Source organism: Vipera ursinii, assembly GCF_947247035.1.
Source record: "Vipera ursinii genome assembly, chromosome: Z".
Lineage (NCBI taxonomy): Eukaryota > Metazoa > Chordata > Lepidosauria > Squamata > Viperidae > Vipera > Vipera ursinii.
Genome location: NC_139517.1, coordinates 99,744,839 through 99,765,001, shown reverse-complemented (window position 1 = coordinate 99,765,001; position 20,163 = coordinate 99,744,839). Strand labels below are relative to the sequence as shown.

The 20,163-nt window shown below is 35.2% G+C and overlaps 1 protein-coding gene across 1 annotated transcript in view; it reads left to right on the top strand.

Annotated features, from left to right (window-relative positions):
* PPP1R9A (protein phosphatase 1 regulatory subunit 9A) overlaps positions 1-20,163 on the top strand; it is a gene marked incomplete at its 5' end in the record, with an annotated part of 75,318 nt that overhangs the window by 30,004 nt on the left and 25,151 nt on the right. The window contains 9 exon segments of the mRNA XM_083379030.1: positions 307-439; positions 3,045-3,165; positions 10,355-10,459; positions 12,093-12,222; positions 12,721-12,867; positions 15,246-15,299; positions 16,950-17,179; positions 17,931-18,027; positions 18,254-18,425. Coding sequence (XP_083235156.1) covers positions 307-439; positions 3,045-3,165; positions 10,355-10,459; positions 12,093-12,222; positions 12,721-12,867; positions 15,246-15,299; positions 16,950-17,179; positions 17,931-18,027; positions 18,254-18,425 — 1,189 coding nt within the window.

Here is a 20,163-nt window from a genome sequence, read left to right as displayed (position 1 = left end):
GTAGTTTGTCATTTCCAGAATTTGAACTCCATATGGATGAATGATAAAGATTTGCTCCATTAACCAAGCATCTTAATGTATAAATAAATTAAGATGCTTCAGTTTTGCTTATCATTATTTTCATTAGAGGGGGTTTAACAAAAGAATCATTTGGCCTACCCTGGTGTTTTCAATAGTAGAAATTCTGAAGCTTTGATGGGTTCCCTTGCACTTCATGGAAATAGTCATTTTTGCCTGGTTTAATGGGAGACCTGAGGTGTAGTGGGCCTTCGAATTTGACTGACTTTGATTACAATCTCTTTTTAGGTTTTCAAGACATACTCGGATGAAGAATATGACCGGACAAATGAATCAGTTGATCCAATATCGTCATCTGCAGTGTATGAATTAGAAAAACGTGTGGAAAAGTTGGATCTTTTCCCAATAGACATTGAAAAAGGTATATTTTCTGAAATTGTCATAGCAAGAAGTTAAATGTTTAATATGTGAAGTGCTGCTCAAATATGCACTTAAAAAAATTTGGCATTTGGATACAAAAAATAACGGTATATTTTTCCTTGAATCTGTAATGAGCAATCTATACTATAATTTACAGACAGATTTTCATGAGTTTTTCATTTTTGCAAGATAGTTAATTCATATGAGTTTTAATCCTGTGCACACAGCACAGGCTTCAGTGTAATTTTTAAGAAGCTTAACTGAATGCAGTATTATGAAAACCTTGGGATACAAATTAAGAAAATGTGTACATACTGTTAACAAAATTAAATATGCTTAAATAAAGAAAAGGGGTATTATTGTTAGCATGCATCCCAAAAGTTATAAATTATTAAGTGATGAAAAGATAACCACTGACACACTAGTGAATCTTAGTCTTTAGAAATGTCAGGCTTAAGCCCCATGCTTGAATTCCTATTTCCAGGAAGGAAATCAGAAGAACTAAGACAAGTGCTAGTAGTGATAGATTTTCTAGAAGATAAACAATTTAAGAGTAATTGTACATTAGAATTAGAGACTTTTCCCTGAATTTATCTGCTTTTTTCCACTAGGTTGTATAGAACACTTTCAATAAATGTATAGGACACTTTCAATAAATGTTATCCTATAGTAAGATTTAGAAAGCAAGTCTTCTCCAGAGTTGCCCTTGTCCTGTAAAAGAGTTGCCACTTGAGATCAAGGAGGCTTCCCACCTTCTGGAAAGCCTTAGTGTATATGTGTTCATCAAAGTATTGGGCTAAAATGAGGTTGTAACTGTCAGGGCAAGGAATCAAAAGGAATCAAAAACGGCACTAGGATTTATTCCAGAACAGTTTCTTAATTGTTTATCTTCTGTAGATGGGAATCTTGCCAGATTAAAGCATAATTTGCATAACTATTAGATATGTCCCGTGAAAGATTAGGATGTGTGTGTTTCTGCTCTGGCTCTTTTTCTTCATACCAAAGATTCCCTGCTGAGCTGTCTCTTTGATTCTTGGAAAGGCCTCCTCCCTCCTGTGACTTTGTACTACATTTCATCACAGATAGAGGCAAATCTTGTTTTGCATCACTAGAAATTATTTTGGTGTTGGTACAGTAGTTATATGTCATGCTTTATTGTGTCACTATGTAAGAGGGGTGGCCACGTAAGTCTACTACTTTGCCTACCTGAATGGATTGACCAACACTAAAGTTCAAAGTTGATGTGGAAAGGGACAGTTAAAGTTTTAAAAATGAGGCAAGGAAAGTGTCAACTCACTCTGTTCAGTTCAAAATCTTAGGTGAGGTTTCATCTCCAACAAGCGAGAATTTTGTCATCAGCAAAGGGGCAGATTGTCTTCAGAGCAATTACAGTCCCACAGTTTAAAAGTGTTTGCTTCAATAAATTAAAAAATGGAGTGATGGATTGTCTTGACAGACAGACCAGACGAGAGATATACTTTCTGGGACTTCTGGAGGAAAGGCACAGTATAAATCTAATAAAATATATAAAAAATCAGATACCCTGCCATCAGAACACTGTCTGCCATCCTAATAACAGTCATTTCACTACTGTGCTCCAGTTTTTCCATTCCTTTTTGTTCTTCGTTTATTTTATATATTTCAATCTTTTATTTTTATCTATTTTAAGGGAATAATTTTATTCTATCTCATTTATTCTGCTGCAGACCAATTTTATAAGTTATCTGTAGCTAATGTAGTTAAGTATATCTTCTGTAAAGAATGCTCTTAATCCCAATTTTGCCCTACTGCTAAATATCTGTATATTGAAAATGTAAGACTATATATTGCCAGAGGTTTTTTTTTTATAAGTTTATAATCTTGGGAAAAGTAGAAGAAACACAAAAGTGAACAACCAGTATCAAGATGGGTGGATTCAATTACAGCAGCAGTGGGTGTGCCATTGGAAGATCTGAAGAACCATATTGGCACTGTTCATTTTAGAGGAAATCTTATCAGCATAGTGATTAAGTGTTGATGCTAACTTGATGGCACATAGAGAAATCAGTGATGTAGTGAGGAAGACTCTCTACTGCTTGCAAATGATTACTGGGCCCTCTGACATTGCAGCAGAAGAGGTGTAAATATATAGTTGCTATTGTTGTCTAAAAAATAACTCTGCCAACTTTTTTGAAATGAATTTATACTTTTTAATGAGCTAACTTTCCTGAAACAATTTTCACAATGTACAGATAAAAATTGGAGTACTTGGCTGCAGAGTCCTGTATTAGAATCAATATTTTGTAAATTGTTTATAGGGTTAAAGTAAAAAGTAAGCAGTGAAGCAAGTTTGAAAAATTCACAGGTGGAAGACTATATCCATAGAATGAATCACCATTGTATGTGTATAAGTATAAACTAGCACTGATGATGTTACCTAGTTTTTTAATGAAACATATGCAGGAAAACCACCAAGCTCAGAGCACCAAGGATCCCACAATTCAATTCTGAGCTATAAATATTTATATGTATTTGTATGTATTTTTGTGGATAAAATTTAAAATCAATTAAAATACAGTTCGTGATTATTCCTATAGTTGATTAACTTTATTCAATTTGTTTTTCAGATGAACAAGGATTTGGTATCACTATTATTGGAATGGGAATTGGAATAGATACAAGCTTTGAGACGTTGGGTATATTTGTCAAAACTATAACTGAAGATGGGCCTGCAGAAAAAGATGGAAGGTAAATATAAATTATCATTGTTTCAAGTATCACTGAAAATTAAAGTGTATTGTGGGATAAACTTCTAAAAATTATAAACCTGATGGAACTTATAAATAGTAATAAGTGTGTGTCATTCATTGAATGTGAGTACTTATAAATCAATGAAATAATTTATCACTTAACTGATTTAATCAAATGAGCTAACATTTGGTTTTATTTTGATCATGCTGAAAAGTAAATCATGGTGAAGTATAAACATTTAAAAATTAAACACACATTTGAGCTGTTTAACTTTCATCACATAATTTATTTGAAACATTATTAGGAGATGACATCAGTCAGGATAACATTAATGAGAAGGCACATTGTTGCTATTTTAATTTCACAGTAAATCTATCAGTATACTATAAAATGAAATAAGTGATGACAACTATTGAGGAAAAGGTTTCTCTATCAGGCATTTAGTTCTTCATATCCTAAAGTTACTCTAGATCAGGGGTGTCAAACTCAATTTTATTGAGGGCCGCATCAGCATTATGGTTGCCCTCAGGGGGACAGATGAGTGTGGCCAGGGTGGGCGCAGCCTACTGAGTGGGCATGGCTGGAGTGAGTGTGGCCTACTGGGTGGGCATGGCCAGCTCTACATCATTTGTGTCAAGGGTACCTATGCGGACCTGGGCAGGAGTGGGACAGATCTAAGGGTCTCTGACAGAAGGAGATGGGACCGGGGCAAGTGCCAAGGCATGGTCCACTGGAGGAGCCTCACTGTTCCTCTCAGGCCATGCGGGGGAGGGGGGGCTGGATGGTGACATGGAGGTCAAATGCCCAGCCCAGCCCTCAAGCACTTGCGGCACTAAGCCAGGCCCAATTCCCCAAGGGGGCACCCCAGCTGCACTAACCTCCTTAGCCTGCTTATGATGGGTATGAGGGCAAAGTCAAGAGGGAGGCCCACTCCATATAAGGAGACTTGGCTTTGTAGCCAAAGCTTCCTTAGCAATAGGATGGGAGACCTCCCAGAATAGGCCAGGAGGAGGGGGCAAGAGGATGGTGAAAGGGCAGCAGGGAATGACTAAGGTTCCTTCCTTCTTCCTTCCTAGAGTGGTGGGAAAATATTTGAGATGAGGGAAGGAGAAAACAGGCAAGAAACACAGCTGGGGAAGTGTCATCCTTCGTGAGGAAAGAAGAAATGCACCATTGCCTGGAAGTGGCCAGCACATGGCCCTCGCCTACTTCACATATCTGGCTTGGTGGGCTCTGGGGGAGGGGATGCCAGGAGCAGCATCAGAGTCGATGTTACCTGTGCAATGCTGCCCAGCCCCCAGCCTGCCCGGTTTTGGGAGGCAGCGGGGTGCTCTCCTCTCAGTGCTGAGAGGCTGAGCCAGGTGGCATGAACCTGAAGAGAAGCACAATGCTGCCCAGCTCCTAGCCTGCCTGAAGTAGGGAGGGCCATGTGCTGGCCACTTCCAGGCAGTGGTGCATTTCTTCATTCCTCACAAAGGGTGACACCTCCCCAGTGCGTGCCCAGTGGGCGGGACCAAGGCGGCAGGGGCTGGTCCCTCACTGTCTCCAGTCAGCCTTGTGGAGCTAAGACTGAATGCGCTTCAGCATAGATGGCCACCACAAAATTGTACATTGGCTCCCAGCCAGCCTGGGCCAACAAGGCAGTGGGGGCCGTTCCCTCACTGTTTCCAGGATGGGTTCACGGGCCACATGAAACCACTTCGCAGGCCGCATCCAGCCCCTGGGCCTTTTGTTTGACATGTCTGCTCTAGATCTATTGGGAAACTGGAAATATGATTAGTTACTTCTAATTGAATTCATGGGATAAAATTTGGAGATCAATAATGAAGCATATAAACAGGGCAACATTCAAGATAAAATAATGAACATTGATAAAACACAAGTTATAAAAAGTACACGGAAAACTTATAAAAATATTGTATTGTCACGATGTTCGGAGTATTAAAAGGTTTGGATATAAACAAATCACAAAGAACTAATTTAAAAGTCTAAAAAACTAGAAAGGAAGATAACATGCCAAGACTAAGAATGTCACTTGGTAGAATATTCAGACAGTTGATATCAACTGCCAACAAATTTTCCCATTGAGGAAGAAGTAACACAAATCTCTTGGTATTACACATAGAATTATACAACTATTCAATTTGGAAATTCGCTGTAAAGCCAAGTTGATCAAATATTTGAATTGAATTGGTTTCCAAAGCAGATCAGTGATTTGGATTAAGTTTGAAAAAAATAGAATCAATATATATTAATATTAATTTCATTCAGTACTTTGAATTGAAAAATACATCTATTTTACATATAGACAAATACAAAACTACCTGCAGAGGGAAAGAAACAATTAACATCATACAAGCACTTTTGGGGGATCTGTTCATTATTAGACTATCACAGGTATCATTTTAACACAAATTGAAGATAGAGACAGAAAAATGATTTTGTATCCTAGTTGAATTTTAAATCTATATCTGGAATGTTTTATAACTTTTATTCAGGGGTCCAGGGATCATAGAGTTTATTAAAACCAAATCATGGATAACAGGTTAATATCTTTGGGTCTGTCTGGTGAGAACCATGAGATATGGAAGGCCTGTGACTTTGAATATAAAAAGAGTAAATGTTAAGGAATAGATGTAATAAGTTAGAAAGAAAAATAAAACATGTTGTTTATGAAGCTAAGAGAGAATAATTTACCAGCTCTTGAAGGATAAGGAAATTGTTATGCTATTTTTTTCCAACTTAGCAAGTAAATATGTGGCAAATGATGATGATACCTCATCAGTGTCTTACTAAGAGACCAACTGATAATATATTTAGCAACCATTAGGTGAATGAAGTGCGTATAGTCAAGGCTATGGTCTTCCCAGTTGCAATGTATGGCAGTGAAAGTTGGACCATAAGAAAGGCTGAGCGCAAAAGAATTGAGGCCTTTGAACTCTGGTGCTGGAGAAGACTCCTGCGAGTCCCTTGGACTGCAAGGCGATCAAACCGGTCAGTCCTAGAGGAGATCAACCCTGACTGCTCTTTAGAAGGCCAGATCCTGAAGCTAAAACTCAAATACTTTGGCCACCTAATGAGGAGGAAGGACTCACTGGAGAAGAGCCTAATGCTGGGAAAGATTGAGGGCAATAGAAGAAGGGGATGACAGAGAATGAGGTGGCTGGATGGAGTCACTGAAGCAGTAGGCGTGAGCTTAAATGGACTCCAGAAGATGGTAGAGGACAGGAAAGCCTGGAGGAACATTGTCCATAGGGTCGCGATGGGTCGGACACGACTTCGCAACTAACAACAACAAAGGTGAATGAAAATTCAGGTGTTGACTGTCCACCTTCTCAGAAGAATTAGACACCTCCAGTAGACTTGAATCATGGGAGCAAGAAACCCAGAATATAACAGCTTTGAAGTGCTTTTATATATCTTGTATATATCTGGTATGTTTCCCCAATGAAATATTATATTTAGTAAATGCAGTTACAAGGAATAAAAGTAGTGCCCAGTCTACCAGCTCTGCAACACTCCTGTGTGTAGAATTTGGAAAGGGTAAGTAGATTTGCAGTTTTTCTTCCAACTGTGAATTATTACTGTACGTGCAAACAGCATGAAGTGCCATTAGGGGATTTGGAGGAGTCCTCAGGTCCCCCATATCCAAGTATAGTTCAGTGAAGTTATAAGCTTTCCATTTCTATTAATGGCTCAAAATGCTATCTGTGCATGTAGTTATATATGCATCTTTGAAGGGAAAGGGGATCTTCACTGGATTGACACAGTGAAATGGATTGTGAGGTGGGTGAATATTTTATATTGAACACTGCTATGCCTATTAGGATGACTATCTTTTGGGAGTTGCTTCCATTGTGGAATGACAGTGATGCTCCCCAAAGTGAGGAGAGCTGCTGCAGCATTTGGAAACCAGCTGGAAAGTGATTTCTGCTTGCCTTTTATCTCTCTGGATCAAAGGGAGATCTAGAGATCAACATGGGTTCTGGGCAGGAGTTCCTTCTAACTAAACTGCAGAAATGGAAAATTTTCTGCAGCCAGATTGCAAGATGAGCTACTAGGAGCTTGGACTTCACGTTCTTACTCTCCCCATCTCTTAATCACTTAAGAAAATAAATCAGTTACAGTTGAAGAGAGATTTTCTTTTGCAGCAAAGACTCCTAGATACAAAAGGTTGCAGTTGATAAAGGAGACATTATTTACTCTAGTTTTATTTTTACTTTTGAAGAAAATGCTTTGATACAATTTGTAAGTAGTTTAAATAGAAAAGCCAGGCATCAGAATTTTTGTTAATTATCTCTCTAACAACTGCAGCAATACTATTAGATGTGCAAAAAGTGGTATGGCTCAACATTGCTGATTAAATGAAAGTAGAGAGATGGCTAAATTAACCTCTTTGATTAGGGAAAAACACTACCTGTATTTTGATTGAATGAAAACTCCTTATAGACTTTTTCTGTGAAATAGAAGAAAAAAACCACCTGTAATTTATGGTTTTGGTGATAAGGCAAAATGGATTAGAGAAAGGATTTTTGGAATCATTGAGTAAGAAATAATTCTGTAAATATACTTCTGTTTGATGGAAAGGAAACAGGAACTATTTTTTTTTCTTTCAGTGCTTTTCCTTTTCCTTTTTACTGCTGTATTTATTAGTTTGTTAGTTTTTAGGTGCTTTGTAAAACTTTAATTAATAATGTATAGAAAAAAATACTTCCTCTAAAATTGTAGTTCAAACCGCAGAGTAATGACTTAACTCAAAAATTATTTTTTAATGTTGAAGACCTGATTTTATAATTGTTATGTTAACTATATAGTATCAAAGAACATGTCCATTCTTTACATGCTCTTTTCTATTTCCAAAAGTTAGAAAATTGTGGAAAATTTAAACTATTCAATTGAAAAAACTCTGATTCTCTAAATATATTCTCTCTTCTGATGAGGGAAAAATAGTTTCTTATATATAGATCTTTATGAAAATATATTCTGTTATACAAAGGAGGCTATGTCAATCCTTCCTACGTATTTCAAAAAATGAGTCATAAATGAGAGGGAGTCAGTGGCAAGTAAAAAATAGCAGGATTGAAAAGTCTCTGAAATTTAATTTTTAAATAAAGACTAAAAGTAGGCAACCTTTTCAATCAGTGGCATATTTGGCATTTTTTGGAGCATATCGTGGATGTTGTCACACAATGGTTACCATGAAGGAGTTGCCTGCTCTTAGAATAGTTGTTATGGAGAGAGGGGAAAAAAGATACTCTTTCTTATTAGTTCTCCAGAAGATACACCCTGTCAGGACCCACCTCAATCCACATCTTAGGAAATAAGAACTCTTGGATGCAAGTTTAGTCCAAAAGGAAAATGTTTAATAGGATGGAATCGATTGTGGCAATGCAAGACGGAATCTAACAAAGTTACATTTCAATCCTATATAAAGCATTCCCATTTCAGCCCCTCCCCTCATCCATTTGGTCAGGCTCTCATCATTTGCTTAGGTGTCAGGTCCTTCCATGGGAAAGGGAACTCTCCTTGGTTTTATGGTTATTGCTTTCCTTTTCAGTTGTAAATGAAGATGCAATCCAGACCTGTCTGTCCCCCTCCCTCCCCCAGTTAAAACATTCCCTGTTGTTTGAAGATCGCTTTAGTAACCATCCTCTCCCCCCCCCTCGGAGAGATGGCAGAATCCCCAGAATAAGCACATTGTTCTACCTATACAATTATGAAATGTGATATAAATGGATTCTGACACACCCCAAAGCTCCACCTGTTGTTTATGTTCTTGATAGAGAAACAATTCTCAAGTAAAGAGGACCAAAAGGAGGTACTTGGGATACAAATACTTCTGGCCAAAGCAGGTCTTGAGAGGTAACATTAGACCCCAATACTTGTGACTCTTACAATGGTAATTCAAACTTTGAATCAGATTCTTATCTACCCAGACAAAAAGAATAATGACAACTCCTGTAGAGTTAAGAGATTGGGAAGGGTGGATTGCTTATTTGCAAAGAGAAGGACTTGGTTCAAGCAATTATACTTGGGAGTAGCCTAATGCTGTAAATCAGAAGAATAGCCTTCAGTTTTCAAGAATAGGTGAAGAGCTGTAGGTTTCATCTTTGTGTCATCCCAAGTTTGAACTTAATCTTATGTCCCTTGTATATATTGTAGGCTTTTCTGAAGTTTTTCTGGGGACATCAATCTCTGTTTGAGTCTAACAATTAAGAACATGAGTGTACATAAAATGGGAGAAAAGTGGGAGTCTAGAGGTTCAGCTGAACTGCTCAACCAGCCCCAGTTTAGACTCACCAAAATCAGAAATATTTTATTTAATCTGAATTTCAGATAAAGCAAAGTCTAGATTGATAGACAAAGCAGCACATCATTTATTTGCCTTCTCTACAGCTTCTAGAAGGTTGCTTGCTTTTCCCCCCTAAAAAGATTCATATCATGTCACAATCACAAAAATTCTTGGTGGCTCATAAACCCAAGAAGACATATGTCACGGGAGTATCAGCCTCTTCACCTTCTCAGCCTTTCTCTTCTCCCCCCCCCCACTATTATCAATGTCCCAACACAGCATATCCCACTATCCTTTCCAGAGACTTTATAGGAAAAGCAAAATAGCAATGAATCAACTTGTTCAAATATCTCCACCTGCCATATCATTTGTTTGTGTGTGTGTGTGTGTGTGTGTGTGTGTGTGTGTGTGTGTGTATGTTGAGTTGCATTTAGCAGAAAACTACTGGGTATGATCAAAATGTCATTTGTTTCAAAAGTCAAGTTCCATTACTGGTTGAATTACTAATTTGGTTTTACTTAAATGCAAACTTAAGAAATCAGAAGGTAATAGAATGGTAAAAAAGAGTTGAGCCTCAATACTGCGCAACATTATGCTTCTCTCTTTCCTCTTGTGCTGTCTTTTATTTCAGTGAGTATACATTTTTCTTTGATAATGAGTTTGTTTATTGTTATTGGTTCAAAACGTACACAGCTGTATTCATAACTTGCCACAGTACCTGATATTGAATAGTTTTTCTTCGGTAAAAGTGAAGAACATTCAAAAGCATTTGATTTAAATTTCAAAAGAGGCTTCAGCAGTGGACTAGGGCCAACCTGCTATACTTTCATTAAGCAGAGTATAAGATGTCATGCATTGATTTACATATCTGTTATTTTTATTTTTTTCTTAAAGGATCCGGTTAAATGACCAAATTATAGAAGTAGATGGAATCAACATGGTTGGTGTCTCACAAGATTTTGCCTCTACTGTTCTCAGACATACTAAAGGAAGAGTGAGGTAACATTTTCTAGGAAAACCTAGAAAAGAAATGAAAATAAATTTAATGCAACTATGCTATGAAATGAAATTTAATGAAATGAAAATAAATTTAATGCTACCGTGCAGTAACACCAATAGTGTAACCCAAATAAATGAAAACAATTACATTTTCAAAAAGTGCTTTGCATCGATACATGTATACTTAATATAAGTATATTAGATATTAGATATTGTTCTGCTGGTTGTTACTTCACATTTGACAAATGGTACAGATGGCCCTTGCTTAATGACTTCTCATACAGCACTGTTTAAACTTATAACAGCAAGACTGTCTATCTTTCTGGCTATCAGAGCATCCTGCAATAACGTCATGACCATCTAGATATTCAGCAGCTGACTTGAAATTATGATTTGCACTCTCTCATATTAGGAAGGTGGATAATGTGTGTTGTCTTTCCCATTTAGTCATCTGTGTGAAAATTGTCCTGCAGCAATCGTTTCTGAACATTTCACTTTCCTTAGTTAGAAGAATAAGGATTTCTGTTACTTTTAAAAAATGTCCTTTAAAAAATTAGACATACAGGTAGTCCTCAACGTATGACCACAATTAAGCCCAAAATTTCCCTTGCTAAGTGAGACAGTTGTTGTGAGTTTTGCCCCATTTTATGACCTTACTTATCACAGTTATTTGACAATATTTTAGGGGCTTTGCAACCAGCCAAGATTTATGGCCATTTGCAGCATCCTTCAGTCATATGACCACAATTTATGATGGTTTTGCTGGAAACTGGCGTTTACTTCTGCTTCCTGGCAAAAGAACATCCCATAGTGAACAATGGCTTTCCTTTACGATCTCTGTGTTTGTTTAATGATTGCCACAAAAAAGATGATAAAATTGTGCCTGGTCACATGGTGACCTGCTTACAACAATCATAAGTTGCAGTTGTTATTACCAGGGTCAAGTATGGTCATAATTCTAGGATTATCTGTGCTATATAAAATTAGTTTTCTAATTTTGATGGATATGCATACAACCTCAGGATTATAAAGGTAAGTGAAAGCCACATGCTCTTTTGCTACTGTATGCATATGTGCAGCTTCTTACATGATCCCTTAGTCTGGTGCTATTTTGAATGTTGTTATTCAAAATGTTGTTTAAACTGTTTCTCCTTTATTGTACAGAACAGTCAGATACAACTATCCAGTATAAAGGGCTTGGCTCCTTAATACAGTCACTATTTTTTTCAATAAAGTCAATAAAACAAAAAATACACAAATTGATAGACATAAGTTCAAGTGCTTATTTAGTAGAGGCACCTAAATTTGCAGATAGTAGAAACACTTCTGCTGCTTCGGAGAATCTAATTTGTAAATTTATTCTGCATCAAAAATGTTAATGATTTGTAATTCCTCATTTAAAACAAATTTAGTATAACTCAATTGCAAACAATGCACTATAAAATATCTGCTTTAAACGAAAGGTTTGGGCTTTGATTATGCCATTCCCTTTATTTGATAAAGTGAATATAAGTCCACAAATGTTTAAAGCCATATTAGTTGTAAGATGTTCCACTACTGTTTTCTATATTTGGATATTTAGTAATGAAGAGAAGAGTGGGGAATTATCCTTGTTCATTTATGTTCTCCTCAGGTTTATAATAGGCAGAGAAAAAACAGGCCAAGTAAGTGAAGTGGGTAAATTGATTAAACAGACCATAGAGTATGACCAGCGCCACAGAGGCCGCCATTATGCCCATTATGAAGCTGATGATGATGATGAGGTATCCAGTTCATTCCTTCCTTATTTATTTATATTTATTTATTTCTACTTTTAATATTTTTGGTAGTTGCAGCTGGAAATAAACTTCTTCCAAAGTTAACTCACTATTTTCTGATTCTTTTTTGAAGTCAAAAACTGATAATCCAGGTTTGATTATTTTTAAAAGCTTCTAGCTTTTACTTTAGTTGCCATTGCAAAAAAGATGAGGTAGGGATCCCTAATCTTCAAGCATACAAATGGTAATTCACACTTAGGTAGTAAAGTTATTATGAAATAAGTAATATAAAAACTGCTTTTCTTCTCATCTAGAACAGTTCTAGAACATTCCACCTTCCTGGTTCCATTATTTACAGGTTTCCTGACTTATTTGCTGTTAAAATAGATTAGATTTACTTGTCTAGGGACTTTTTTGCAGTAAAACCAATTGATTCTTTTGTTTAGTGACAGTATGTTAAAAATTGTTTAAACTAATTGTTTAAAAAATAAATTGGCTTCCAAGACAGAGGAATATGCTACAGATGAAGATGAAGAAGATATTGGGGCCTTTTCAATAGGCAGAAACACCATTCACTTCTTTGAATGTCCTGAAAATGATGGCATGCTTTCTCCTAAAGAATTGGAAAGATTGGCTCAGAAATTTAAAGAGGTAAACCAGAGAATTAGAAATTAGAAATTGTAAAACAAAAGCTTGTATTCAGGGTTCAGAAAATATTAAAAATATTTTCACTGGTACAGTCTCCTCTCAGTGCAGAGTGTGATATTGCCCATTTGCATTCACAGTTACATGGCTTGAGCACAATTAGAGAATTAAAAATTCTAATTCTAATTTTTCTTTAATTTTTAATTCTCTAATTCTGATTTTTCCTATAGCAGCCACCAAATTGTCTGTAAGACTATAATCAAGTAATGAGGTCAACAGTTCTCTTCCATGATTCATTTCAAACTGGGTTTTTAAACTGTGGCAACACAAACCTGTTTTCATTTCCTTCTTTAATATCAGAAAAAATCTGTAAAGGGGCATAAGAGCTTCCCTTTGTTTTAGAAGACTGAAGCAGTTGGTTTAAAACAAGTGTTGTATGATAGCAATAAAAGGAATTGTCTAGAGGATGAATTTCATTAATCAGTGTTATATCCCTCTTTATGTCTAGGACCTTGAGGCAGCATTTATAGCATTAATTTCTCCAGTTTTTCCCCAACATAATAATTGAGAAGTCAATTGAGCCAAGAGATAAATTATACGGCTAAATTTAACTAGTGAGTTTCTATGGCTGAGATAGGTTTCAGTCTAGATCAGGGGTCTCCAAACGACAATTTTATGATTTGGGGACTTCAACCCAGAATTCCCCAGCTGATCACAAGTCTTCAACTTGCCTGATGTAGATCATCCCTAGCTTAATCCAGCCCCTTCTTATAATAGAACACTGCCTTCATATCAAAGAAAAGGTTAGCTGTGTTTATACTGAAACAGTTAATTCTGTTCATAGAGGTTCATTCCCAAGTAATTATTGGATTGTTTCTATTTGTAGGCACTACATTTTGAATTTAGTTAGGAGTAAACAATTTTACAAAATAAATTTCTATTGCTGAGATACTTTTTTGTGCTTCATTTATTGTGTGTCGTATCATGTTCTATTCAATTATCTAAATACAACTAATTGTTAATCATTGTTTATACTGATAATAGAAGAACCTGTTTTAATAGCAGAGAAAACATTGAGTAAACCATCTGTATGTGGACAGATTGTAGTTTTCAAAGCTATTTGAAAACCTGCTTGTTTAGAAACCTAAATATAGTTCACTGGCTTATAGTATTGTTTTAGAAGGACAGAATCGACCATAAGCTTTAAGGATAAGAGTGATTTATGGCTTTATAATTTTTTTAAAAATCCAGTTCTGGAATTCATATTTTCAGATCCCTCCCCTTTCCCAGCCACCAAACCCATTAAAATGGGCACAAACTAAGCAGTTATTCTGCAGTGAGTTGGACAAACATTTATTGTAACTCTGGAATGGAAGACATTTACAGCCAGTTTTAGTGCTGTCATATCTGGACTACAAAATTGCAGATGTGGAATATGGTCTTGCTGCCAACTACTGATCAAGTCAGTTTTGCAACCTACTTCTGCTTATAAACCATACATTTTATTCCTGTCCTTCACTTCTGACTTTTCTCACAGTTTTATCAAATATTTCATTGAAGAGAATTGCAAGTTTACATTTTTTTTTTACATTTTTGCTGTGAATATCTGTCCATAAAGCACCCTTTCATTAGCAGGTAAATATTTTCTTGGCTGTTACCCAAGCGGATTTTGATGTGGTGTTGACCACTGTTTAATTTATCTGACCACTGCTTGTTTGTTTGTATCACAATCTTTTACTTTCTATTTATCATCACAATTTTTATTTTAGAGTTGAGATAATTTGTCTTCCCAAAAACTTCCAAATCTGGAATTTATGTTTCAGAGATTCTAAGAAATAAAGTTAGAAGGAAGGGAGCTTAAAAAATTATTCAATTATTTTTAACAGTTTGAGGATTGCAAGCGTTTTCTTTTGGTAACCGTTAGAGTATATATGTATATTTCTATTGTTTCCTCCATAATACTGATTCACTTCATAGGCTATTTCAGGTTTTGCTGCTATCTTAGGACATGTCTGCTTAAACAGTTGCACTAATATTTTTTAGAGTGTTTATATGCACTAAAACATTTACATCCAGGCTGGCTAAGAAACTGAATATAACAATACATCTTTAAGGAGAAATGACTTTACTAGGCAATTTGAATATCCTAATCTTATATTTGGAGAGGCTAGCCAGCAACGCTTTTTCTTTAATTAACTTGCATAGACTGAGTCATTTTTCAGGTTAGATATTTTAGTTTATATTTGAATGCATGACAGCCTCCCACTGCATGTACAGCAAACCTGACATAGATAGTCAGATCTCTCAAGATGTATGCAGGCACAAATATATGTATATAAGAGCAATGGTGTTTGCAACTCACTCATTTTGTTTTGCATTTTTAGTTGCAAGTCAAGCATACAATAACAGAAACTGAGATTAAACAGCTGAAAAGAAAGGTAAGGATGATTACCACTACCAAATGACAATATTCCTAGTTTCAGCTGTATTAAAAGAGAAGCAAAGAAAAGTTATTGTTAGAAAGGTATAAGAAAAAAAGTAATAGCCTTAGTTGATTTAGGAGAACTTGTGTTATAGAAATGGTTAACAGGTAGGCCTTGACTTACAAACAAAATTGAGGCCAAAATTTCTGTTGCTTAAGTGAGACACTTATTTAGTGAATTTCGTTCTGTTTTACTATATTTCTGACCATAGTTGTTAAATAAATCACTGCAGTTGTTAAGTAGGTAACATAGTTGTTAAGTGAACCTGGCTTCCTCATTGACTTTGCTTGGCAAAAGGTGATCACATGACTCTGGGCCACTGTACTTGTTATAAATATGAGTCATCTGAATTTTGATCACATGACTATAGGGATACTGTATTGTCATAAGTGTGAAAAACAGTTATGTCACTTTTTTCAGTGCCTGTGTAACTTCAAAAGTTCACTAAATAAACTGTTGTAAGTTGAGGACCTCCTGTATTCAAACCTTTGTGAGAAACATTTAACACATTCATATAATATTACTGCATTTACATAGTATTTTTTTTCTTTCCCCATCACATGACCATTAACAGTCTTGAAAGAAAATGATAAAGTATTTGTTGTATGTATGTATGTGTGTGTGTGTGTGTGTATGTATGTATATTCTTTCCTTGGAAAGCACAATTTTCCTTGTGTTAAAAAAACAAAAAGTTGTAATTTTTGAAAATGTTATTTTGTTATTTAATAAAAGACTTTTTAATCACTTTAATAACCCATGTTACTACTAACTTGCTTTGGGAGACTTTAATTTTCTCTGCTTTGATCAAATATTATATTTTAGAATCAAACTCTTGTGAATTTATCTATCTTGCTGAATGTCCAGAGATCATTATATTGTTATCTTTGAATTCATATTTAAATTCAAAATGAAATCACAATGTTCCTGACTACATAATTTTTGTAGTTCCAATTTTTAATGTATGCACACAACCCTTATAATTCTGTAACTTTTTTAGAAGCAAAAGCTAGACATGAAATTAAAAATAAAGAATGGTTCCTTAGTATGAAAGCACATAGAATTCAAATAACATTATACATAACATACCAAATACGTTGAACCTAGTATTTATTAATGTACTCAAATACATCAAATTTAATTTCATTTATCACTGTTCATTTGTCATTTATCACTGTTAACAATAATTTTTCATAAGCACTTAAATGCTATTTTTTAACTATAGGCATCTACATAATGCATGGTACTGTTAAACATGATATCAGCAAACTACACCAAACAATTATTTCTAAACGTTTTTGAACTATAATTCTTTAAAATTCTCAGTTGCATTGGTCAGTCAGAATCTGAGAGTCTTAATATCAATAAACTGGAGGGCACTACATTGATGAAAAATATGATTTATTTATTTATGAGGGTTAATAAACCTGGTTAATTCAAAATATTTTGGAATTGTAATTTTCAATTAAAGTCTGCAGAACTAGAAAACATGAAATTGGGGAAAGCTGTACTGAATTATTGTTATTCTAAATAATAGTAGCTCTATTCCCAACCTTTTTTCAAGACAATTAATCTGAATGCATAAACCTGTAACTTAATTTTCTCCAGCTGCAGATTGCCGAAAATGAGAAAGTAAGGTGGCAACTGGAAAGCAACATACTTCACCAGAGCATTAGAGAAAACAAGGAAAGAATGGCGAAAATAGAGGGTTATTGGGTTGAAGCACAAAGTCTGTGTCATAATGTAAATGAGCATCTGAAGGACGCACAGGATCAATATCAGGCCTTGGAGAAGAAATACAACAAAGCTAAGAAATTAATCAAGGACTTTCAAGAAAAGTAAGCAACATCATTGTGCATAGTCAAGAACCAATTCCCAGACTGTGAGGACAAGCAGAAAACCAATGTAAAGTAGTCATCCAACTAATTGAGGAAATAATTAATTCAGATCTCTGCTCAGCCATGAATTACCTGGTTGACTTTAAGCTTCTAGAAAAAAAGACTGGATATAAATTGTTCAGTGAGACATTTCACCAGATAAAATATGTAAGATTGCAGCTAAGAGATTTTAAAATGAAGAATAGATTGGGTTATAAGCCTATAAACATGATTTACCAAAATGCCTATTTGCTTAAAGCCTTCCAAAATGTATATGTCCATTTAAGCTAAAATTACAAATTTATACAGTAGACCAAACTGATTGACATATAGTTTTTGAAATATTTTAAATATCTTCGAAACAAGCAACACTAACTGAAAAATTAATGCCTATATATCACAGCTTTCCTGTCTGTGGAGCAAACTCTATGACATACTTTTAATAACACAGATTTTCCTTCTTTTTTTTCTAATAGTATTAATAAACCATTTTTCATAAAGGATAAGTTGAAATGTTATTTCAGTGTATTCAGTAAACAAACAAATACCTTTCCACCTTTTATTATTCCATAATTTTAAGATTAGAATTAAACCTCTTATCAACAGACATTCTCTTGAGAAATTACATAAGTACGTTGCCTCAGCAAATTGATTCAATATTTATCACAATTCAGAGATTTCTGTAACCAGCATATATGTTTTTCCCCCAAAGAGAACTTGAGTTTATCAAGTACCATGATGTTGACAAGAAAAAAATTGAAGATATGGAAAAAGCTCACTTTGTAGAAGTTCAGCATTTACAAGCTCGGGTAAGAAACTTTGTGACTTTTATTTATTTTGTAAGCATTATTAATTTATGTTACAATAGATCATAAATATTGGTAGTATAAGACATGGAGATTGTTTATCCCTGATTAAGACAGGGACTTGAAGCAAACCTCGTGTTCTGAAGTATTGATAGATATTTTATGAATTTGTCTCAAGAAAATGAAATATCACAAATCATTTTGTAATGGTTGCCTACATTACTTTCAGATTAGAGAACTGGAAGCAGAAGTGCTTGAGCTACTGAAGCAAAATGAAAGCCAAATGAATAATAACAACAACATCTTTGAACAACAGACCTCTTTTGGAGAATCTTCAAAAGAAGATACAGCAGAAAAGCTTGATGAAAAGATAATACCTGGCCTGGATGCCTTAGATCAAGGTTTGTCTGAACATGAATCAGATGATGATCTTGTTACTAATGTATGATGCACTTATGGAGTGGTTCTTATTTTCAGAATGTAATAAATGATGTGCTGAACATCTCAAATAATGTTATATAAAAATTCATGTTATATAAAAATACCTGTAAGATGTATAATTGTTTTTTTGTTTGATTTATATCTGATTTGTTTTCTGTATTATGTGAATTAAAAAAACAGAGTTTGGACACTTGTATATATTGTACAATTGTTTTATATTGACTTTTATTCCAAAGTGGAAAATTTAGTGACTTATGTATCTGTAAAAATAAACCAAAGACTTATGCAACAATATAAACACCTGTGTGTTTATGTATTCAGAACAGGGGTGGACATTTGTATTTGGGCAAGGAGCCATACATATCTTGGCAATGAATTTCTCTATCCATGATGTTGAAAATTCTGGGTTGTGAACTGCCCATAGTTTGGTTCAAGATAGGCAACTATATAAATGTTTTAAATAAATAAAAAAACATTTCTCATATAATGGCCAGCTACAGAGGACCAGAAGGATTATATTAGCATACTTTGTGTAGTACGATGTAGAAACAGATGGAAGTGAAGCATGGCTACATACAATGTTGGGAAGCACTTGTTTGTTAATTTATTTACAAATCCATGTATAGGTGTATTTGATTTAAAAATTGGCAGAATCAGACTCAGGAAGGGAAAAAAATAGATACAGCTGATTTTCTGCATAGTTCTAGCAAATGTAGAATTAAATATACAATCTAAAGATTTGTCTCTACTCCCATACACACATGAATTTTAGGTTGTATAAGTTTGAATATAATAGAGCTGGAAGGGACCTTGGAAGTATTCTCCAGTCTCCGGCTCAAGCAGGAGAACCTATACCAGTGACTATCTAGTCTCTTCTTAAAAACCTCCAGTGATGGAGCACCCACGATTTCTGAAGTTCTGTCCCATTTATATGGTTGATACTTGTATAACTCTTTGTCGGATTGGTAATAATTTTAGAGAAAGCACCTTTTCATTTACATAAAACAAAGGATTCTGCAATAAAGCAGCTTCTTGCTAATGTGTTTCAGATAAGAAATAGGTTTTTTTTTTTTAAAAAAATCCATTTATATCCCGCCCTTCTCCGAAGACTCAGGGCGGCTTACACGCTTAGCAGTAGCCTTCATTCAATGTATATGCCTGCTTATTAGGGCTTTCGCCCCCCCCCCCAAGCGGCATTATTACAAAGTCAGCTTATTGCCCCCAACAATCTGGATCCTCATTTTACCTACCTCGGAAGGATGGAAGGCTGAGTCAACCTTGAGCCTGGTGGGATGCGAACCTGCAATAATTGCAGGCAGCTGGTGTTACTTAAGGAGGCATCAGCCCACTGCTCCACCAAGGCTCTTCAAGGTTTTCAAGGTTTTCTGATTGTCATTGTCTATACTAGCTTTTAAAAAAATCTCCTTTTAGAAGATATTTGTAATATTGTTAAGACGGTATAATACACCATTGACTAAGAGGCCTCCTGTGCATGTTTGCAGAAGGAGCTATAAAGGGGGTTGATCCTGATGATGTGTTTGGTAAGTTTTTTTCTGGAGCTCATGATCTAATGTTCAGTGTAGAAGTATGTCCATTGTGACAGCTGATGTAATAACTCTCCTGTCTGTTATAACTTACCTTGCTTTCCACTAGTGTTATAAATGTGTAAATGGATATTTAATTATGGGATCATATCTT